Below are 24,978 nucleotides of genomic sequence, written 5' to 3'. Positions count from 1 at the left end.
GAATAACTGAACTCTCTGTTCACTGGAAAAGCAGATCGCTCTACTCACTGGAATGACAGAACTATCTGTTCATTCAAATAACCAAACACTCTACTCACTGGAATGGCATAGGTCTTTATTCACTGGAATAAGAGAGTTCTCTACTCACTGGAATTACAGAGCTCTCTACCATCTGGAATAAGAGAACTCTACTCACTGGAATAAGAGAACTCTTTACTCACTGGAATAACAGAACTCTACTCACTGGAATAGCAGAACTCTTTATTCACTGGAATAACAGAAATCTTTGTTCACTGGAATAACGCTGCTCTGTGCTCACTGGAATAATAGAACTCCCTACTCACTGAATAACAGAATTCTCCACTCACTGGAATAACAGAACTCTCGACTCACTGGAATAACAGAGCTCTCTGCTAACTGGAATATCAGAGCTCTCTACTCACTGGAATAATAGGACTCTCGACTCACTGCCATAACAGAGTATTCACAGAATTACACAGTGCAGAAGAGGCCCTACGGCCCATCGAGTCTGCAGCGACACGTGAGAAATACCTGACCTAGCTACCTAATCCCATTTACCAGCACTTGGCCCATAGCCTTTAATTTTATGATGTGCCAAGTGCTTATCCATGTACTTTTTAAAGGATGTGAGGCAACCTGCCTCCACCACCCTCCCAGGCAGCGCATTCCAGACCGTCACCACCCTCTGGGTGAAAAAGGTTTTCCTCACATCCCCCCTAAACCTCCTGACACTCGCCTTGAACTTGTGTACCCTCGTGACTGACCCTTCAACTAAGGGGAACAGCTGCTCCCGATCCACCCTGTCCATGCCCCTCATAATCTTGTACACCTCGATCAGGTCACCCCTCAGTCTTCCCTGCTCCAACGAAAGCAACTCAAGCCTATCTAACCTCTCTTCATAATTTAAATGTTTCATCCCAGGCAACATCCTGGTGAATTTCCTCTGCACCCCCTCCAGTGCAATCACATCCTTCCTATAATGTGGTGACCAGAACTGCACACAGTACTCCAGCTGTGGCCTCACCAAGGTCCCATACAACTCCAACATGACCTCCCTAATTTGGTAATCTATGCCTCGATTGATAAAGGCAAGTGTCCCATATGTCTTTTTCACCACCCCACTAACATGTCCCTCCACCTTCAGAGATCTATGGACACACATGCCAAGGTCCCTTTGTTCCTCAGAACTTCCTAGTGTCATGCTGTTCATTGAATACTTCCTTGTCAAATTACTCTTTCCAAAGTGTATCACCTCACACTTTTCAGGGTTAAATTCCATCTGCCACTTATCTGTCCATTTGACCATCCTGTCCATATCTTCCTGTAGCCCAAGACACTCAACCTCACTGTTAACCACCCAGCCAATCTTTGTGTTATCTGTAAACTTACTAATCCTACTCCCCACATAATCATCTATGTCATTTACAAAAATGACGAATAATAGGGGACCCAGCACAGGTCCCTATGGACCCAGCACAGATCACTGGGCACTGGCTTCCAGTCATAAAAGCAGCCTTCTGTCATCACCCTCTGTCTCCTACAACTAAGCCAATTTTGAATCCACCTTATCAAATTACCCTGTGCCCCATGTGCATTTGCCTTCCTTATAAGTCTCCCATGTGGGACCTTGTCAAAAGCTTTGCTGAAATCCATATAAATTACATCAACTGCACTACCCTCATCTTCACACCTGGTCACCTCCTCAAAAAATTCAATCAAATTTGTTAGTCATGACCTCCCTCTGACAAAGCCATGCTGACTATCCCTGATCAAACCTTGCCTCTCCAAGTGGAGATAGATTCTCTCCTTCAGAATTTTCTCCAATAGTTACCCTACCACTGACGTGAGATTTGCTGGTCTGTAGTTCCCTGGCTTATCTCTACAACCCTTCTTAAATAGCGGAACCACATTAGCTGTTCGCCAGTCCTCTGGCACCTTCCCCGTGGCCAGAGAGGAATTAAGAATTTGGGTCAGAGCCCCTGCGATCTCCTCCCTTGCCTCCCTCAGCAGTCTGGGACACAAATCATCCAGACCTGGAGATTTGTCCACTTTTAAGCCTTCCAACACCCCCAATACATTGTCACTCCCTATATCAATTTGCTCAAGAACTTCGCAGTCTCTCTCCCTGAGTTCCATACCTTCATCCTCGTTCTCTTGGGTGAAGACGGATGTGAAGTATTCGTTCAACACTCTACCGATGTCCTCTGACTCCACCCAGAGGACCTAATGGGCCCTACTCTTTCCCTGGTTATCCTCTTCCCATTGATATACTTATAGAATATCTTGGGATTTTCCCTACTTTTACCAGCCAGAGCTTTCTCATATCCCCTCTTTGCTCTCCTAATTGCTTTCTTAAGCTCCACCCTGCACTTTCTGTACTCCACTAATGCCTCCACTGATTTCCTTCCCTTGTACCTGCTAAAAGCCTCTCTTTTCCTTCTCATCGTAACCTGAATATCTCTGGTCATCCATGGTTCTCTGGGCTTGTTAATCCTTCCTATCACCCGAGAGGGAACATGTTGAGCCTGTACCCTCCCCATTTCCTTTTTGAACGCCCCCCCCCACTGTTCCTCTGTAGGTTTCCCCACAAGTAGCTGTTCCCAGTCTACCTTGGCCAGATCCTGCCTTATTTTACTAAAATCCGCTCTTCCCCAATCCAAAACATTTTTTTGCAACTTGTCTATTTCTTTGTCCATAACAAACTTAAATTGTACCATGTTGTGGTCGCTATCACTAAAATGCTCCCCCACCACCACCTCAGCCACCTGTCTGGCTTCATTCCCCAGAATTAGGTCCAGCACTGCGCTGTTCTTTTTTGGACCCTCTACAGATTTACCTAAAAAGTTCTCCTGTACACATTTCAAGAAATCCACTCCATCCAAGCCCTTAACACTATGTCTATCCCAATTAATGTTGGGAAAGTTGAAATCACCTAATATAATTACCCTATTGTTATTGATTTTACACACCTCTGCAAATTGTGCACAGATTTGCTCCTCAATTTCCTGCTGACTATCTGGGGGTCTATAATAAACACCTAACAATGTGGCTGCCCCTTTTTTATTCCTAAGCTCTGCCCACAAAGCTTCATTTGATGCCCCCTCCAAGATATCATCTCTCCCTACTGCAGTAACTGACTCCTTAACTAATAATGCAATGCCTCCTCCTCTTTTACCCCCTCCCCTGTCTCGCCTGAAGATTCTATATCCTGGAATGTTGTGCTGCCAATCCTGCCCCTTCCTCAGCCACGTCGCTGTGATGGCTACTATATCACAATTCCATGTGTCAATCCTCACCCTTAACTCATCCGTTTTACCTGAATTACTCCTGGCATTAAAGTAGAGGCCATCCAGCCTTGCCTTACTCCCTTGAAACTTAATGCAGCTGTACTCCCTCTGACTTGATTGTTTTACTGTATTATGATGTGTCCCTATTCTGCTAACATTCTGTGTCCCCTCCCCCTGCCGAATTAGTTTAACCTCCTCTCAACAGCACTAGCAAACCCGCCCCCAAGGATATTAGTCCCGCTCTGGTTCAGATGTAGACTGTCCCGCTTGTACAGGTTCCACCTTCCCCAGAAATGGTCCCAGTGATCCAGGAGTCTAAAACCCTCTGTCCTGCACCAACTCTTAAGCCACATATTCATCTGCGCTATTCTCCTATTTCTGTGCTCACTAGCACGTGGCACTGGGTGTAATCCAGAGATCACTAACCTAAGAGGTCCTGCTTTTTAGTCCACTACCTAACTCCCAGAATTCTTGATGCAAGACCTCATCCCTCTTTCTACCTATGTCATTGGTACCAACATGTACCATGACCTCTGCCTTATCACCCTCCCCCTTCAGGATGCCCTTCAGCCGTTCAGTGACATCCCGGACCCTGGCATCAGGGAGGCAACACACCATCCTGGAGTCACGTTGATGGCCATAGTAGCGCCTATCTGTACCCCTGACTATAGAATCCCTTATTACTATTCGTCTTCCTCCCTTCCTCCCCTCCTATACAGACAGGCTGCTTGTGGTGCCAGAAGCCTGGCTCTGTCCGCATTCCCAGGAGAAAACAACGCCCGCATCAGCCGCCAAAATGGAATACCGATTTGTGAGTGGGACCCCAGGGGACTCCTGAACTACCTGCCTGTTTCTCTTGGACTGCCTGGTGGTTACCCATTCCCTTCCTTCCTCAAGTCCCTTCAGCTGCGGTGTGACCACCTCTCTAAACGTGCTATCCACGATGCTCTCAGACTCGCGGATGCTCCACAGTGTCCCCAGCCGCCGCTCCAGCTCTGAAACCCGAGCTTCCATGAGCTGCAGCTGGACACACTTCCTGCACACATGCTGACCCCGGGCACTGGAAATGTTCCCAAATGGAGCACGAGGACCACCCCATGGCTTTGAGCTCTCCTGCCATGACTTATCCCTTTAAATTAAACCTTTTAAATCAATTACTCTAGGGCCCTTCTTTCATGATCCTCGTTACTACAGAATATACAAACTATAAACCACAAAAAGATCTTAAACTATAAGCGATAAAAGTAGTAAATACTTACCCAATCTTACCCACTACTTACTAGTCATTCCTCTCCCTTATAGCCTCTACTTCTGCAGCAGGACAAGACCGCTCTCTGAAGATTTAAGAATTTGGATAGCAAAGGAAAAATGCAAAGAACACCTCTTCCCCTCTGCACCATATTCCCACTGTTCACCAAATTGCCAATACGCACACTCACTCTGGCTGTGTCTCACTCAGGATGAGGTCTCTCCCCTGCTCATGTGCAAGCACACTGATAGTGTGCTTCTAATTGACCCTTTCTTAAATAGGCTGAAGTGAGCTGATATGACTCACAGTATTTAAGCTTCAAATAGTAATCAACACCTATTCAGGCTCTAATTAGGCTTCACAACTATTCAGTGGAATAATCAGCATTCAAATAGTTGTTTTGTAGTACAGAAATTGAGTCCTGCTGATAAAAAAAATACACGTCAAAGCTTTTTGTCTTGCACGCATCATTCTCTGCTCAATGGAATAACAGAACTCTCGACTCATTGGAATAACACAGTGTTGTACTCACTGGAATAATAGAACTCTCTACTCACTGGAATGACAGAACCCTCTGTTCTCTGGAATAATGGAACTCCCTACTCACAGAAATGACAGAGCTCTCTATTCATTGGAATAACAGAGCTCTCTACTCACTGGAATAATAGAACTCTCTATTCACTGGAATGTCAGAATTCTCTATCCATTGGAATAACAGAACTCTCTGCTCAGTGGAAAAACAGAAATTTCTACTCACTGGAATAACAGCTCTCTAGTTGTGGGACTAACAGAGCTCTCTATTCACTGGAGTAACAGAACTCTTTGTTCACTGGAATAACAGAACTCTCTACTTACTGGAATAACACTGCCCTGAACTCACTGGAATAATAGAACTCTCTACTCACTGAATAACCAAACTCTCTACTCACTGGAATAATAGAACTCTCTGCTCACTGGAATAACAGAACTCTTCTCACTGCCATAACAGAGTATTCAAATAGTTGTTTTGTAGTACAGAACTTTAGTTGTGCTGATAAAAAAAATACATGTCAAAGCTTTTTGTCTTGCATGCATTCAAATAACAGGGTTCACTGCTCAGTGGAATAACAGAACTCTATTCACTGGAATAACAGAACACCCTACTCACAGGAATGACAGAGCTCTCTATTCATTGGAATAACAGAGCTCTCTGCTCACTGGTATGTCAGATTCCTCTACTCACTGGAGTGTCAGAACCCTCTATTCATTAAAATAACAGAACTCTCTACTCACTGGAATGTCAGAGTGCTCAATTCACAGGAATGACAGAGCTCTCTAGTCATTGGAATAACAGAACTCTTTGTTCACTGGAATCACAGAGCTCTCTACTCACTGGAATAACACTGCTCTGAACTCACTGGAATAATAGAACTCTCTACTGACTGAATAACAGAACTTTCTACACACTGGAATAACAGAACTCTACTCACTGGAATGACAGAACTCTCTTTTCACTGGAGTAGCAGAACTCTTTGCTCACTGGAATGAAAGAACTCTCTGTTCACTGGAATAACAGAACTCCACTCACAGGAATGACAGAGCTCTCCATTCATTGGAATAACAGAGCTGTCCACTCACTGGAATAAAAGAGCTCTCTATTCACTGGAACAACAGTACCCTCTACTCACTGGAATTACAGAACTCTCTGTTCACTGAAATAACAGAACTCTCTACTCACTGGAATATCAGAGTTCTCTATTCATCGGGGTGCCAGAACTCTCTATTCATTGGAATAACAGAACTGTCTGCTCACTGGAATAGCAGAAATTTCTACTCACTGGAATAACAGAGCTCTCGAGTTGCTGGACTAACAGAGCTCTCTATTCACTGGAATAACAGAACTCTTTGTTCACTGGAATAACAGAACTCTCTAGTCACTGGAATAACACTACTCTGACCTCACTGGAATAATAGAACTCTCTACTCACTGAATAACAGAACTCTCTACTCACTGGAATAACAGAGCTCTATTCACTGGAATAGCAGAACTCTTTACTCACTGGAATGACAGAACTCTCTAATCACTGGATGACAGAACTCTCTGTTCACTGGAATAACAGAACTCTCTATTCACTGCTCTGTAGTCACTGGAATAATAGAACTCCCTACTCATTGAAAAACAGAACTCTCTACTCACTGGAATGACAGAACTCTCTACTCACTGGAATAACAGAGCTCTACTCACTGGAATGACAGAACTCTCTGCTCACTAGTATGGCAGCACTCTCTAGTTGCTGGACTAACAGAGCTCACTACTCACTGGAATAACCAAACTCCCTGCTCACTGGAATAACAGAACTTTCAATTCACTGGAATAACAGAACTCTCTGCTCACTGGAATAAGAGAACTCTCTGCTCACTGGAATAACAGAACTCTGTACTCACTGCCATAACAGACTATTCAAATCGTTGTTTTGTAGTACAGAACTTGAGTCCTGCTGATAAAAAAATACATGTCAAAGCTGTTTGTCTTGCATGCATCAGGACAATTCGAATAACAGGGTGCTCTGCTCAGTGGAATAACAGAACTCTCTACTCACTGGAATAACACAGCTCTATACTCACTGGAATAATAGAACTCTCTACTCACTGGAACAACAGAGCTCTCTACTCACTGGAATAATAGAACTCTCTACTCACTGGAACAACAGAACTCTCTACTCACTGGAATAACAGAGCTCTATACTCACTGGAATAATAGAACTCTCTACTCACTGGAATAACACAGCTCTATACTCACTGGAACAACAGAACTCTCTACTCACTGTAATGACAGAACTTTTTGTTCACTGGAATAACGGAACTCTCTGCGTACTGGAATAACAGAACTCTCTGCGTATTGGAATAACAGAACTCACTGCTCACTGGAATAACAGAACTCTCAGCTCATTGGAATAACAAAACTCCCTGCTCACTGGAATAACAGAACTCTGTACTCACTGCCATAACAGACTATTCAAATCGTTGTTTTGTAGTACAGAACTTGAGTCCTGCTGATAAAAAAATACATGTCAAAGCTGTTTGTCTTGCACGCATCAGGACAATTCTAATAACAGGGTTCTCTGCTCAGTGGAATAACAGAACTCTATTCACTGGAATACCAGAACTCTCTATTCACTGGAATAACAAAGATCTATTCACTGGAATAACAGTGTTACTTTAACTGGAAGGATATAACTCTATTGGTTTGAACTACAGAACTTGTTACTCATTGGAATAACAGAACTCTCTACTCACTGGAGGACAGAGCTCTCTACTCACTAGTATGGCAGAGCTCTCAAGTTGCTGGACTAACAGCTCTCTACTCACTGGAATAACCAAACTCCCTTCTCACTGGACTAACAGAACTCTCTACTCACTGGAATATCAGAGCTCTCTACTCACTGGAATATCAGAGCTCTCTACTCACTGGAATATCAGAGCGCTCTTCTCATTGCAATAACAGAACTCTCTACTCACTGGAATAACAGAACTCTCTGCGTACTGGAATGACAGAACTCTCTACTCACTGCCATAACGGAACTCCCTGCTCACTGGAATAACAGAACTCTGTACTCATTGCCCTAACAGACTATTCAAATCGTTGTTTTGTAGTACAGAACTTGAGTCCTGCTGATAAAAAAATACATGTCAAAGCTGTTTGTCTTGCACGCATCAGGACAATTCGAATAACAGGGTTCTCTGCTCAGTGGAATAACAGAACTCTATTCACTGGAATACCAGAACTCTCTATTCACTGGAATAACAGAGCTCTATTCACTGGAATAACAGTATTACTTTAACTCGAAGGATATAACTCTATTGGTTTGAACTACAGAACTGTAGTCACTGGAATTACAGAGCTCTACTCAGCACAATAACAGAATTCTAGTCACTGGAATAATAGAGCTCGACTCATTGAGGTAACAGCTATATTTATTGGAATAATGGAACTCTACTCACTGAAATGACAGAACTCACTCGCTGAAATAACTGGGCACTACTCATAAGAAAGAACATAAGAACATTAGAAATGTTTCTGCTCATAAAACTATCCAATTGACCCTGTTGGAAATAGTGAAGACAGAATTGAATGTAACAATGCTGGCATATTTGGTTGAACATGGTCATTTAAGTAGCTGTGCATCTGATACTGTAGTTATCGGTAGACAAGAAGGAATAAAGGAAGAGAACTGCAGGAAGATATGAATATTAAGAAACAAACTGGTCCAGTGTTTAGTTGATGAGCATCATCTTGGCGAGTGTGACTAGATTAGGATTTGGGTTAGACTTTACACCCAATGATAGCGAGTGAACGGAAGATCTACACAAGGCTTGTCCCTTATCCTACCTTTTTGTGTGGGGGGGAGGCCACATTTCCATTTTTGACTTACTCAAGGGGCCAATGAGCAGATTTTGGAACGAACATATAATTTCATAAAAAGTTGAGTATGAAGAAAATAAACGACTTGCTGAGCAAAAATAAAGCAATAAATTGATATTTTAAAAAAAACTTGATAAAAATAACCATTAGACTTTAAGAGGGTGAGAATGTGTGTGTGTCCATCTCACTCCCAGTCTCAAAGTGCTTATTCACACTCACACACTCTGAAAGTGGGTGAGAGTATGTGTTGGTGTGCGGGGATGAGGATAACTGAGAATCCTGAGACTGGGAGTGAGCCAGACACACACAGATACACACACACACACACACACACTCTCTTCCCCCCTTGACACACACTTCCTCTCTTCCACACACACACACACACACACATGTGTGCGCGCGCACACAAACACACACACACATACATACACTCATTCTCTTACACGCACACACTCGTGCTCACACACACTCACTGTGGCACCTTCTCTCCCCAGGCCTCGCAGCTTCTCCTTTTCCTCGGGCCCGTCACACTTCCTCCCTCCTGGGCCCGCTGCACCTTTGCTCCCTTGGGCCCCCTGCACCTTCTCCTCCCTGGGCCTGCCACAGAATCACTGAATCACAGAATCTCTCAGTGCAGAAGAGGCCCTTTGGCCCATCGAGTCTGCACCGACATGTGAGAAACACCTGACATACCTACCTAATCCTATTTACCAGCACTTGGCCCATAGCCTTGAATGTTATGATGTGCCAAGTGCTCATCCAGGTACTTTTTAAAGGATGTGAGGCAACCCACCTCCACTACCCTCCCAGGCAGTACATTCCAGACTGTCACCACCCTCTGGGTAAAAATGTTTTTCCTCACATCCCCCCTAAACCTCCTGCCCCTCACCTTGAACTTATGTTCCCTTGTGGCTGACCCTTCAACTAAGTGGAACAGCTGCTCCCCATCCACCCTGTCCATGCCCCTCATAATCTTGTACACCTCGATCAGGTCGGCCCTCAATCTTTTCTGCTCCAATGAAAACAACCCAAGTCTATCTATTAAAGAATCTTTAAATTCTTCCAAAAAAAATTACTTCTCTAAGAGCTGCATATGTCATCTCTATCTTTAAACTTAATATCCACCAGTCAACTTACTTTGTTTTACTCTTTCAAACTCAATATAAGTAAGCCCAGGCTGTTTTCTCATATTCCTAAATTTCTGCCTGTGTGCCTCAGCAACCAACTCATGTGCACTCAAAATAGCCGTTTTTACCACATCATAGTTCACCAACATTTCTTCTGACAATGAAACATAAGCCTCATATGCTCTACCCACAAACTTAGTTGTAACAACAATGTCCAGTTTTCCTGTGGCCATTTCATCTGTTTAGCTATCTTCTCAAATAAAATGAAGAATGCTTCAACATCTCTTTCCTCAATCTTTGGAAGAGCTTGTACAAATTTAAACATCTCCCCACTGTGTTCTGGTCTGGAATTAAGTCCTTTCGCACCTGCTAGAGCTTTTTTTAACTGTCAGCAGTTTAAGCTGGAATTCTCTCTCTCGCTCTCTTTTTCTCTTTCCGCCTTTTCTGATCTCGCCATTTCTAATTCCCTTTCCTGTTTTCTTTCTCTCTCCTGCCTTTCTGCCCGTTCCCTTTGGAATGCCCTTTCTCTTTCCTTTTCTTTCTCTGCCCTTTCTTTTTCTGCTGCTTCCAGTTCCAATTTTTTCATTTGCAACTGAATTTGAGCCCATTCCAATTAACCACCCCTTGGAGAACTCAGTCTCTCGGGTTCCTTCCAATTTCAAATGCTGCGTCATATCTTCAATTATGTCTGACTTCTTTACACCTGCAGGTAACACTAATTGTAACTTATCTGCCAATTCCATTAACTTCGTTTTATTTGCCTTTTGTAACCCAACCGAAGTTATAACTTCAACTCCCAGCCAAGTCTGAGCAACTGCCAAAGCCATATTGCAGTCTCACCGCTTAAAAAAAAAACCTCTCACAAACTCATGAATTCAAAGTGCTCCTCGTGCTCGTAACCTTAGGATTCACCAACTCCAAACTAATCAAGGAACATCAAATTTATCCCCCAAAGAGCCCCCAATTTTGTTATGGCATAGCGGATGGTAAATGCTGAGCTGTTCAAATCCCAGAGGGAAACTTGAAACAACTGCCACAACTATTTTACAATTTGTATTTATTCCGAGATGCGTGCCTAGAATTCAGTAGTAATAAGACAACAGAGTTTATAGGTTTCTTACAAAACTACACACCTTTGCTCCCCTGAGCCCGTTGCACCTTTCCCTCCCCAGGCCTGCTGCACCTTCTCCCCGCCCTGGACTCGCTGCACCTTTGTTCTCCACGGGCTCTGGCTGCCCTCAGCACACTCACAGCCACTGGTGTTCATTGCTTCTCCAATCAGAGGCTGTTTCTCTCCCTCATTTGCCACTGTTAGGCTCAATAGTGCACAGCCCCTTGCAAAATCTTGAATTTTACTTACCTGTCTTCCTGACATTTCGATCAGTGGCTCCAGCGGCCACATAGAGGGGCTTCATGGACCACAGGCAGCCCGTGGGCCATTGGCTGGACAAGCCTCATCTACACCCTTCAATTGTCTGCTTGTGGTGCACATGGAATGGTTTGTGATCCGTGACTGACCCCGCCAGAGCTATTTCCACTCTAATGGAAGGGATCCAACTCTTCACTCTCCACATTAATGCTCCTTGAGCCTCTTCCTGAACTAATCTTCATGTCTAGTGAACTCCCTGACTTGATCTAAGCCCTACACTATCAAGGAATGACATAATCAGTTTTCAATACACTGTGCTACCATTCACAAATCTATATATTTTCTAGAACCATGCAGTATGCTAGAACCTACAGAAACAATCAACCTTCACTAAAATTGATAAACAATTATTAATTTGAAAACAAGTTTGAAAATGGATCATCTTCTACAACACGATTAATGCATTTGAAGTCATTTGAGACTAGTACGCTGTGCTTGAACTATAAGACCTTGGAAACTTAGCTGAAGAGCCAGATAAAATACAACAATGCAGAACCCTTACTGCAAACTGGCCGTTGATCACTGATGGGCTTTATCCGTTGTTATTGAACAAAGAACTGTATCACTTTTACGGTTTCAGCAAGTCCTTGATAACGTGAGCTAATCAAGGTCTTTCATTGTAAAAGATATTTTCAACCGTTAACAGCCAAACTAGATGTTTCAGTCTTGGCATTTTATTCTATATCATGTTTATAACAATTTTGATCACAAAATGAATGTCTACAATGTTGAGCAGCATGCAGTAAATTCACCTACACACTGGACTATCAATTTACTTGTCTGCTTCGAATTTTATGCAAAGAAAACCATCAAGACGGATTTACTGAGTGTCTGAGTGAATTCATAGAGTCACAGAGACATTACATACAGAAGGAGGGGTAACACAGGCATAGTGGTACTGTCGCTGGACTAGTAACCCAGAGACCCAGGGGGACCCGTGTTCAAATACTGCCATGGCAGATGGTGGAATTTAAATTCAATGAGAATCTGGAATTAAAAGTCTAACGATGACCATGAAACATTGTCGATTGTTGTAAAAACCCATCTCATTCACTAATGTCCTTTAGGGAAGGAAATCTGCTGGTCTGGCCTACAAGTGACTCCAGACCCACAGCAATGTGGTTGACTCTGAAATGGCCTACTCAGTTGTAACAAAAAATGAATGTAATTGGACGGGCCACCTGGCACTGACCTAGGTGCCAGAAACGACAACGGCACTCTCAGCCGTGCCGACCCTGCAAAGTCCTCCTTACTAACATAAGGGTTCCAAAATTGGGAGAGCTGTCTCATTGACTCGTCAAGCAACAGCCTGACATAGTCATCCTCATGCATTCATACTTTGCAGATAATGTCCCAGACACCACCACCACCATATGTCCTGTCCCACCAGCAGGACAGAGCCAGCAATGGTATACAGTCAGGAGGGAGTTGCTCTGGGAGTCCTCAACTTTGACTCCGGACCCCATGAAATCTCATGTCATCAGGTCAAACATGGGGAAGGAAACCTCCTGCTAATTACCACGTACTAACCTCCCTCAGCTGATGAATCAGTGCTCCTCCATGTTGAACACCACTCGAAGGAAGCACTGAGGGTGGCAAGGGTGCAGAATGTAATCTGGGTTGGGGACTTCAATGTTCATCACCAAGAGTGGCTCGGCAGCACCACTACTGACTGAGCTGGCTGGGTCCTAAGGGACATAGCTGCTAGACAGGGTCTGTGGCAAGTGCTGAGGGAACCAACAAGAGGGGAAAACATACTTGATCTCATCCTCACCAACCTGCCTGCCGCAGATGCATCTGTCCATGACAGTATCAGACCATAAGACCATAAGACATAGGAGCAGAAATTAGGCCATTCGGCCCATCGAGTCTGTTCTGCCATTCAATCATGGCTGATAAGTTTCTCAACACCATTCTCCCGCCTTCTCCCCGTAACCTTTGATCCCCTTACCAGTCAAGAACCTATCTATCTCGGTCTTAAATACACTCAATGACCTGGCCTCCACAGCCTTCTGTGGCATTGGATTCCATAGATTCACCACTCTCTGGCTAAAGAAGTTTCTCCTCATCTCTGTTCTAAAAGGTCTTCCCTTTACTGTGAGGCTGTGCCCTCGGGTCCTAGTCTCTCCTACTAATGGAAACATCTTCCCCACGTCCACTCTATCCAGGCCTTTCAATATTCTGTAAGTTTCAATCAGATCCCCCCTCATCCTTCTAAACTCCATCGAGTATAGACTCAGAGTCCTCAAACGTTCCTCATATGTTAAGCCTTTCATTCCTGTGATCGTTCTCGTGAACCTCCTCTGGACCATCTCCAGGGCCAGCACATCCTTCCTGAGATACGGGGCCCAAAATTGCTCACAATATTCTAAATGTGGTCTGACCAGAGCCTTATAAAGCCTCAGCAGCACATCCCTGCTTTTATACTCTAGTCCTCTTGAAATAAATGCCAACATTGCATTTGCCTTCCTAACTACCGACTCAATCTGCAAGTTAACCTTAAGAGAATCCTGGACTAGGACTCCCAAGTCCCTTTGCACTCCAGATTTCTGAATTCTCTCCCCATTTAGAAAATAGTCTATGCCTCTATTCTTCCTACCAAAGTGCATGACCTCACACTTCCCCACGTTGTATTCCATCTGCCACTACTTTGCCCATTCTCCTAACCTGTCCAAATCCTTCTGCAGCCTCCCCGCCTCCTCAATACTACCTGTCCCTCCACCTATCTTTGTATCATCTGCAAACTTAGCCAGGATGCCCTCAGTTCCTTCATCTAGATCATTAATGTTTGAAGTGAAAAGTTGTGGTCCCAACACTGACCCCTGCGGAACTCCACTAGTCACCGGCCGCCATCCTGAGAAGGACCCCTTATCCCCACTGTCTGCCTCCTGCCAGACAGCCAATCTTCTATCCATGCTAGTACCTTACCTCTAACACCATGGGCTCTTATCTTACTGAGCAGCCTCCTGTGCGGCACCTTGTCAAAGGCCTTCTGGAAGTCCAAGTAGATAACATCCATTGGCTCTCCTTTGTCTAACCTACTCGTTACCTCCTCAAAGAATTCTAACAGATTTGTCAGGCATAACCTGCCCTTGATGAAACCATGCTGACTTTGCCCGATTTTCAGTAGGAGTGACCATTGCACAATCGTTGTGGAGACGAAGTCCCGCCTTCATATTGAGGATGCATTCCATCGTGTTGTGTGGCACTACCATGATGCTAAATGGGATAGATTTCAGACAGATCTAGCAACTCAAGACTGGGCATCCATGAGGTGCTGTGGGCCATTAGCAGCAGCAGAATTGTACTCGAACACAATCTGTAACCTCATGGCCCGGCATATCCCCCACTCTACCATTACCACCAAGTGAGGAGATCAATCCTGGTTCAATGAAGAGTGCAGGAGGACATGCCAGGAGCAGCACCAGGCACAGCTAAAAATGAGGTGTCAACCTGGTGAAGCTATAACACAGGACTACTTGTGTGCCAAACAGCATAAGCAGTAAATGATAGACAGAGCTAAGTGATCCCATAACCAATGGATCAGATCTAAGCTCTGCAGTCCTGCCACATCCAGTCGTGAATATTGGTGGATAACTAAACAACTCACTGGAAGAGGAAGCTCCACAAATATCCCCATCCTCAGTGATGGAGGAGCCCAGCACATCAGTGCAAAAGATAAGGCTGAAGCATTTGCTACAATCTTCAGCCAGAAGTGCCGAGTCGATGATCCATCTCGGCCTCCTTTGGAGGTCCCCAGCATCGCAGATGCGAGTCTTCAGCCAATTCAATTCACTCCACGTGATATCAAGAAATGGCTGAAGGCACTGGATAGTGCAAAGGCTATGGGCCCTGACAATATTCCAGCAATAGTACTGAAGACTTGTGCTCCAGAACTTGCCACGCCCCTAGCCAAGCTGTTCCAGTACAGCTACAACACTGGCATCTACCCGGCTATGTGGAAAATTGCCCAGCTATGTCCTGTACACAAAAAGCAAGACAAATCCAAACTGGCCAATTACCACCCCATCAGTCTACTCTTGATCATCAGTAAAGTAATGGAAGGTATCATTAACAGTGCTACCAAGTGGCACTTGCTTGGCAATAACTTGCTCACTGACACGCATGGATATGGACAGAAGAGCTGAACTCCCGAGGTGAGGTGAGAGTGACTGCCCTTGATATCAAGGCTGCATTTGACCAGGTGTGGCATCAAGGAACCCTAGCAAAACTGGACTCACTGGGAGTCGGAGGAAAACCCTCCACTGGTTGGAGTCATACCTAGCAGAGAAAAAGATGGTTGTGGTTGTTGGAGGTCAGTCATCTCAGCTCCAGGACATCACTGCAGGAGTTCCACAGGGTAGTGTCCTCGGCACAACCATCTTCAGCCGCCTCATCAATGACCTTCCTTCCATCATAGGTTAGAAGTGGGGATGTTCACTGATGATTGCACAATGTTCAGCACCATTCACGACTCCTCAAATACTGAAGCAGTCCATGTCAAACTTCAGCAAGACCTGGACAACATCCAGGCTTGAGCTGCCAAGTGGCAAGTAACATTCGTGCCACACAAGTGTCAGGCAATGACCATCTCCCAACAAGAGAGTCAGACCATTGCCGCTTGATGTTCAATGGCATTACCATCACTGAATCTTCCACTATCAACATCCAACATCCTGGGGATTACCATTGACCAGTAACTGAACTGGACTAGCCATATAAATACTATGGCTACAAGAGCAGGTCAGAGGCTAGGAATCATGCGACGAGTAACTCACCTCCTGACTCCCCAAAGCCTTTCCACCATTTACAAGGCACAAGTCAGGAATGTGATGGAATATTCCTCAATTGCCTGGATGAGTGCAGCTCTCACAGCACTCAAGAAGCTTGACACCATTCAAGACAAAGCAGCCCACTTGATTGGCACCCCATTCACAAACATTCACTCTCTCCACCACTGACACGCAGTAGCAGCAGTGTGTACCATCTACAAGATGTACTGCAGGAATTCACCAAAGCTCCTTCGATTGCACCTTCCAAACCCACGACCACTACCATCTAGAAGGACAAGGGCAGCAGATAGATGGGAAAACCACCACCTGGAAATTCCCCTCCAAGTCACTCACCATCCTGGCTTGGAAATATGTCACCGTTCCTTCACTGTCGCTAGGTCAAAACTCTGGAACTCCCTTCCTAACAGCACTGTGGGTGTACCTGCACCACATGGACTGCAGCAGTTCAAGAAGGCAGCTCACCACCAACTTCTCAAGGGCAAGTAGGAATGGGCAATAAATGCTGGCCCAGCCAGTGAAGCCCACATCCCGAGAATGAATAAAAGAAAATATATAGTTCCATGTAGTTCCATATATAGTATGTGGCTTGAACTTGCAGATGGCGGTGTTCCATGCGTCTGCTGCCCATGTCCTTCTAGGTGATAGAGGTCACAGGTTTGGAAGGTGCTGTCGAAAGAGCCTTGGTGAGTTGCTGCAGTGCATCTTGTAAATGGTACACACTGCTGCCACTGTGCATTGGTGGTGAAGGGAGTGAATATATAAGGTATTGGCTGGGGTGCTTTGTCCTGGATGATGTCGAGTTTCCTGATTGTTGACGGAGCTGCACTCATCCAGGCAAGTGGAAAGTGTTCCATCACACTCTGGACTTGTACCTTGTAGATGGTGGGCAGGCTTTGGGAAGTCAGGAGGTGAATAATTTTCTGCCGAATTTCCAGCTTCTGACCTGCTCTTGTAGTCACAGTATTCATATGGCTGGTCCAGTTCAGTTTCCATTTAATGGTAACCCAAAGGATGTTGATAGTGGAGGATCCAGTGATCGTAATGCCATTGAATGTCAAGGGGAGATGGTTAGATTCTCTCTTGTTGGAGATGGTAATTGCCTGACACTTGTGTGGCATGAATGTGACTTGCCACTTATCAGCCTGTTGCGGAGTCTAAAAGACACTTGACAGAGTCGACTATAGGTTGATTGAGCACTATTTCTTTATTCAGTACGTATGCACACATGGGAAATGCTCTTTGAGAATGCTCTATAAGGCAAGTTGAAGTTACGCAGCTTCTATTGATTATACTTATCATCTTCAGGATAACTCATCATTAACTCGCAATGTTCTTATCTTGCATGTCTAATTGTTACAGAAGAACATAAGACCTAGGAACAGGAGTAGGCAATTCAGCCCCTCGAGCCTGCCCCGCCATTGATTACAATCATAGTTGATCTCATTTTGGCCACAACTCCAATTTCCTGCCCTCTCCCCATAACCTTTCAACCCATTACTAATTAAAAATTTGTCTATCTCCTCCTTAACTTTATTCAGCATTCACTGCACTCTGAGTTAATGAATTGCACAGATTCACGACCCTTTGAGAAAAGTAATTCCTCCTCATCTCTGATTTAAATCTACCACTCCTTAGCCTAAAACTATGGCCTCTCATTCTAGAATGCTCCAGAAGGGGAAATGTCCGCTCCACGTCTTCTTTGTCTATCCCCTTTAGCATCTTATATACCTCAATTAGATCTCCTCTCATCCTTCTAAACTCTAGTGAGTTTAGGCCTAAACTGCTCAATCTCTCCTCGCATCTCAGGAATCAATCCAGTGAACCTCCTCTGAACCGCATCCAGTGCAACTACATCCTTCCTTAAGTAAGGGGACCAAAACTGTGCACAGTACTCCAGCTGCAGTCTCACCAATGCCTTGTACAGTTGCAACAACACTTCCCTATTTTTATACTCTACTCCTTTAGCAATAAATGCCAAAATTCCATTTGCCTTCCTTATTACCTGCTGTACCTGCATACTAGCTTTCAGCAATTCATGCACGAGGACACCCAGATCCCTCTGCACTGAAGCATTCTGAAGTTTCTCTCCATTTAAGTAATAAGTCGCCTTTTTATTCTTCCAACCAAAATGGATAACCTCACACTTATCCACGTTAAACTCCATCTGCCAAATTTTGACCCATTCACCTAACCTGTCCATATCAATTTGTAAATTTATTATTTCTTCCTTGCAATTTACTTTCCCATCTATTTTGGTGTCATCTGCAAATTTAGCTACAGTACCTTCTACCCCTGAATCCAAGTCATTAATATAGATTGTAAATAGTTGGGGCCCAAGGACCGAACCCTGTGGCACCCCACTAGTTACAGCTTGCCATCCAGAAAAATACCCATTTATCCCGACTCTCTGCTTTTTCTTGGTTAGCCAATCCTCTATCCAAGCTAATATATTACCCGTAACTCCGTGTGATCTTATCTTGTGTATTAATCTTTTGTGCGGCCTTCTGGAAGTCCAGATATATTACAACTACAGGATCCCCATTATCCACTTCTCTTGTCACATCTTCAAAGAACTCTAGCGAATTAGTCAAACACGATTTACTCTTCATAAAACCATGCTGACTCTGATGGATTGCATTTTGACTTTCCAAATGTCCCATTACTGCTTCCTTAATAATGAATTCCAACAATTTCCCAACGACAGATGTTAAACTAACTGGTCTATACTTTCCTACCTTCTGCCTCCCCTCCTTTTTGAATAAGGGCCTTATATGAGCATTTTTCCAATCCACTGGAACCTTTCCAGAATCCAGGGAATTTTGGAATATTATAGCCAATGCATCCACTATCTCCACTGCCACTTCCTTTAAGACCCTGGGATGTAAGTCATCAGGTCCTGGGGACTTGTCACCCTTTAATCCCAATAGTTTGCTCAGTACTTTTTCTCTAGTGATAGTGATTGTTCTAAGTTCCTCCTTCTCTATATCCTTAACTACAAATGAGTTTACAACATAAACATGGAGTGACCTGTTTATCACCTCTCAGTTCAGGTGGAATTTGTAAAACAATCATGGAATGACCTGACCTTTAGCACAAACGATGTTCATAGTTCACTCCAAAACATAACCTTTGCTTATCTATCCCGTATTTTGCTGCTGTGCCAATTCGTCTGCATATCCCAGGTTGACCTTGAGGTCAGTTTATTCCAGTATAATTCATAGACCATTCATCACCCTATTCTATCCTGACCCAAAGGTCAGATTCCTTTAGCTTTATCATGGACTGACTCATAGGCTAGTCATCAGCTTCCGGTCTGGCCAAAAAATCATATACGTTTGAGTTTTTTTCTAAACTGCAAACACTTAAAACCTATATTCGCAACTTGGCCAAGCCTAGGTAATCCCATTATGCATCCTGATTTGGCTTTTCAAGCCCAAGCCTGGATATTGTCCAGATCTTGCTGCATGTGGACACAGCTGCTTCAGTATCTGAGGGGTCGCCAATGGTGCTGAACATTGTGCAATCATCAGCAATGTGCAATCATCAGCAAACATCCCCACTCCTGACCTTAGATTGGAGGGAAGGTCATCGATGAAGCAGCTGAAGATGGTTGGGCCTAGGACGCTACCCTGGGACTGAGACATTGACCTCTAGCAACCACCGACCATCTTCCTTTGTGCTAGGTATGACTCCAGCCAGTGAAGAGTTTTCTCCCAGATTCCCACTGATTCCCATTTTGTTAGGACTTCTTGATGCCACACTTGATCAAGGGCAGTCACTCTCACCTCACCTCTTGAGTTCAGTTCTTTTGTTCATGTTTTGACCAAGGCTGTAATCTTCACCAAACTAACTTTTTAGTTAAAATACCTCACCCCTGGAACCATTTTGGTAAATCTCCTCATAAGGACCTTCACATCCTTTCTCCAGAACAGGGCACAATACTTCAGCTGTGGCCACTTCCCTGCTTTTGTACTCAATAGCTCTATTTAGGAAGCACAAGACCCCATATTCTTTGGTACTTAATCTCTCAATATGTCCTGCCACCTTCAAAGGTCTATGCATGCGAAACCCCAGGTCCCTATGTCCCTGCACAACCTAGAACTGTGCCATTAAGTTTATATTGTCTCTCCATATCCTTTCTGCAAAAATGCATCACCTCACCCTCCTCTGTATTAGATTCCATCTGCCACTTGTCTGCCCATTCTGTTAGCCTATCAAAGTCCTCTTGTAATCAATTGGTGTCATCCTTATTGTCTGCCATCCCTCCAACTTTGGTATCATCACAAATTTTGAAGTTTTACCCTGTGTTCCAATATCCAAGTCTCTCACTTTGGGAGGAAGTGCCCACAAAGATGGGATCTTCATTGCTGGGGACTGGAGTTGTGCCAGCCGACCTGGGAAGAAGTGCGGCAGAAGCCACAGGGGCTGCCGTGTGCCAAGCTGTTTAAAAGGTGCATCCTGGTGGAGTGGGACATTATCCCAGTTAAAATAAAAATACAAAGGCCTCCTAGCCCTCATCCCCTTCATCCTCCAAACACTCCCTGTGCCCCATCCATACCACCTCATGCCTCCACCCCTTCCCTTTGGGCCCCTCATGCCCCCTATGCCAAGCTTTGCCCCTCCATCCACCCCCCCTAGGCCTCTCATGCTCCCTATGTCCCCCACCATGTGACGCTATGTCCCTTCACCCACCCTATCAGGCTCCTCCTGCCCACTATGTCAAACTCTGCCCCTCCATGCACCCCCCCATGTCCCTCAGGCTCCCTATGCCAAGCTCTGCCCTTCCACCACCCCCTATATCCCCTCATGCCCCCTATGCCAAGCTCTGGCACATCCATGCCCATTATCCCATTGTACACTTCTAGAGCCAATGAACACCATAGTGTATGGTGGAATGTGTAAAAAAAACAGCTTTGAGCAAATGTAATCCAATGATAATTTTCTCCTATGCTTGAAAAAAATAGCCTGGACAGCAAGCTAATACAAGTGACAATCATCCAGACCCTTTGGCACCACAAACCACAAACCCTTGAAAATACTTGTGTCAACAAACATTGTGAAATTGACAGTAGGGATCAGAGAGCCTGAGCTGTCAATCAAACAATAGTTCCACTGGAGAGCAGGTGTTCTTGTATTCTAATAGCGGCCTGGGCTCTCAGCCAAGCGCACATAATGAGATTGGATCACTAACTTAAAGGAAGGCGGCGCGGGAAGAAAATCTATGCAGAGAATTGAAGTAAAAATAATAAATTGAAGCATTTAGTTGAATTCAGGACAGAGATGGATGGATGATATTGGAGGTGTAACTTTTTTTCTTAATCAGGATGATTTTTGACTTCTTTTTCAGGGAAGGGAATGAGCCCGATGACAGCACCACCATCACCTACTCTCAGCTCTTAAAGGAAGTCTGCAAGTTTGCCAATGTCCTACGGACTTTAGGTGAATAATTCCTTTTTCCAGGCAGCAGTAGAGAGCTCTTATCTTGTCCATGTAAGTAGAGAGCTCTGTTAATCCAGTGAGTAGAGCACTGTGTTATTCCAGGGAGTAAATCATTGTTATTTGTTTATTTTTTTATGTATTAATGGGTGTGATCATTGCTGGCAAGGCCAGCATTTATTGCCCATCCCTAATTGCCCTTGAGAAGGTGGTGGTGAGCCACTTTCTTGAACTGCTACAGTCTATGTGTTGCATGTACACCCACAGTGCTGTTTTTTGATTTTGACCCAACGACAGTGAAGGAACGGTGATATATTTCCAAGTCAGGATGGTGTGTGACTTGGAGGGGAACTTGCAGGTGGTGATGTTCCCATCTATCTGCTGCCCTTGTCCTTTAAGATGGTAGAGGCCATGGGTTTGGAATGTGCTGTTGAAGAAGCCTTGGTGAGTTGCTGCAGTGCATCTTGTATATGGTACACACTCCTGCCACTCTGTGACGGTGATGGAGGGAATGAATGTCTGAGGTGGTGGATGGGGTGTTCGTCCTGGGTGCCATGTATAGGGAGCAGTGAGTAGGGAGCTCCGTTAATCCACTGAGTAAAGTTTCCTCAACCTTGTAAGTAAATTTCTGTCATTTCAGTGAGAAGAGAACTCTGTTACTCCTGTGGGAAGAGAGCTCTGTTATTTTAGTGGGAAGAGAGTTCAGTTGTTCCAGTGAGTAGAGCTCTGTTATTTCAATAGAGCTCTGGTATTTAGTGAAGAGCGAGCTCTGTAGTTCCAGCTAGTGACTGTATATGCAATGTGTTGGCAGGATGTATCTGAGACCACAGTTCTCCACAGTCTGTTTCTGGCTTGAACCAGGCCATGTGAGGGAATCGGGAAATATTTCTCACAGGAACAGAAATGAAGGGAAGAAAAAGGAGAAAATCAAAGTTGGCTTGCTACTATACAGCTCCAAGTGATTGATAATAGTTTCCTGAAAGAATTCAGGGTCCTAAAGAGGGAGGGAAAAACAACCCAACTTGAATTTTAAAAAAAAATATTCGACAGTGTTTGCAATATGAAATAGAAAATTTTCACTTTCATCTTACATTAAGTCAAAGTAATTAAAATGTACTGTTTATGGTGTCTATGTTAAACCTTTTTTGTGTGGATTTTCCTTACATAGAATTAGGTAGAATATACAGCACATATACAGGCCATTCATTCCATCTAGTCTGTGCTGGTGTTTACACTGCACAAGGTTTTCATTATCAGGACTACTATAGTGGCAGATCATCACAGAATCACAGAATTGTTACGGTGCAGAAGGAGGCCATTCGGCCCATCGTGTCTGTACTGGCTCTGAGCATTTTAACTTAGTGCCAATCTTCTGCCTTTTCCCCGTAACCCTGCACATTGTTTCTATTTAAATAATCATCCAATGCCCTCTTGAATGTTTCAATTGAACCTGCCTCCACCACAATTCCAGGCAGCGAATTCCAAACTCACTGTGTGAAAAAGTTTTTTCTCACCTCGCTTTTTCTTCTTTTGCAAAACACTTTAAAACTGTGCCCTCTGGTTCTAGATCCATTTATGAACAGGAACAGTTTCTCCCTATTTACTCTCTCCAGACCCCTCATGATTTTGAAAACTTCTATCAAGTCTCCTCTTAGTCTCCTCCTCTCCAAGGAAAACAGTCCCAGCTTCTCCAATCTTTCCTCATAATTGAAGTGTCTCATCCTGGAACCATTCTCGTAAACCTCTTCTGCACTCTCTCCAATGCGTTCACATCCTTCCTATAGTGTGGCGCCTAGAACTGTACACAATACTCTAGCTGAGGTCTAACCAGTGTCTTATATAAGTTCATCATAGCCTCCCCGCTCTTGTACTCTATGCCCCTATTAATGAAGCCTAGAATACTGTATGCTTTAGAAACAGCTCTCTCTACCTGTCCTGCCATCTTTAATGACTTATGTACATATACACCCAGGTCTCTCTGCTCCTGCACACCCTTTAGAATTGTACCCTTTATTTTATATAGTCTCTTCATGTTCTTTGTACCAAAATGTATCACCGTACACTTCTCCACACTGCCACCTATCTGCCCACTCCACCAATGTGTCAATGTCCTTTGGAAGTTCTACACTGTCTACCTCACAGTTTACAATTCTCCCAAGTTTTGTCTCGTCCGCAAACTTTGAAATTGTCCCCTGCACACCAAGATTTAGATCGTTTATATATATCAGGAAAAGCAAGGGTCCCAATGCCAACCTCTGGGGAATTCCACTACAAACCTTCTTCCAGCCTGAAAAATACCCATTAACCATTACTCTCCGTTTCCTACCCCTCAGCCAATTTTATATCCATGTTGCTACTGTCCCTTTTATTCCATAACCTATAACTTTCCTCACAAGTCTGTTGGCACTGTATTGAACGCCTTTTGGAAGCCCAAATGCACTACATCAACGACCTTGCCCTCATCAACCATCTCTGTTACCTCTTCAAAAAACTCCAGCAAGTTAGTGAGAGACAAAATTTTCCTTTAACAAATGCATGCTGACTCTTACGAATCAACCCACATTTTTCCATGTGACTATTATTCTATCTCGAATAATTATTTCTAGAAGTTTCCCCACCACCGAAGTTAAACTGACTGGTCTGTAATTGCAAGGCAGATCTTTACAACCTTTTTTGAACAAAGGCGTAATGTTTGCAATTCTCCAGTTCTCCGGCACCTCCCCCGAATCCAGGGAACATTGAAAGATTCAAGTGCTTCTGCAATTTCCACTCTCACTTCCTTCAATATTCTTGGATGCATCTCATTTGGTCCTGGTGCCTTATCAACTTTAAGTACCAGGGAGGCAATGGCATAGTGGTATTGTCATTGGACTAGTAATCCAGAGACCCAGGGCAATACTCTGGGAACCCAGGTTTGAATCCTGCCATGGTGGAATTTGAATTCAATGAAAATCTGGAATTAAAAGTCTAATGATGACCATGAAACCATTGCCGATTGTTGTAAAAACCCATCTGGTTCACTAATGCTCTTTAGGGAAGGAAATCATCTAGCCTACATGTGACTCCAGACCCACAGCAATGTGGTTGGCTCTAAAATGCCCCCTAAACAAGGGCAATTAGTGATGGGCAATAAATGCTAGCCTAGCCAGCAATACCCACATCCAATGAATAATAAAAGAAACCCTCCTCCTTATCAATTTTAAACCGTTCTAGTGACTGAGTTTCTTCCTCTGT

The 24,978-nt window shown here is 44.2% G+C and overlaps 1 protein-coding gene across 1 annotated transcript in view; it reads left to right on the top strand.

The window, feature by feature from the left end:
* Positions 1-24,978, top strand: part of acss2l (acyl-CoA synthetase short chain family member 2 like) — a 114,954-nt gene that overhangs the window by 27,994 nt on the left and 61,982 nt on the right. The window contains exon 3 of the mRNA XM_078541043.1: positions 21,656-21,747. Within this exon, the coding sequence (XP_078397169.1) occupies positions 21,656-21,747 (92 nt within the window). The remainder of the gene's footprint in view (positions 1-21,655; positions 21,748-24,978) is intronic.

Source organism: Cetorhinus maximus, chromosome 4, assembly GCF_964194155.1.
Source record: "Cetorhinus maximus chromosome 4, sCetMax3.hap1.1, whole genome shotgun sequence".
NCBI classification, from domain to species: domain Eukaryota; kingdom Metazoa; phylum Chordata; class Chondrichthyes; order Lamniformes; family Cetorhinidae; genus Cetorhinus; species Cetorhinus maximus.
This window is presented reverse-complemented; position numbering and strand designations above follow the sequence as displayed.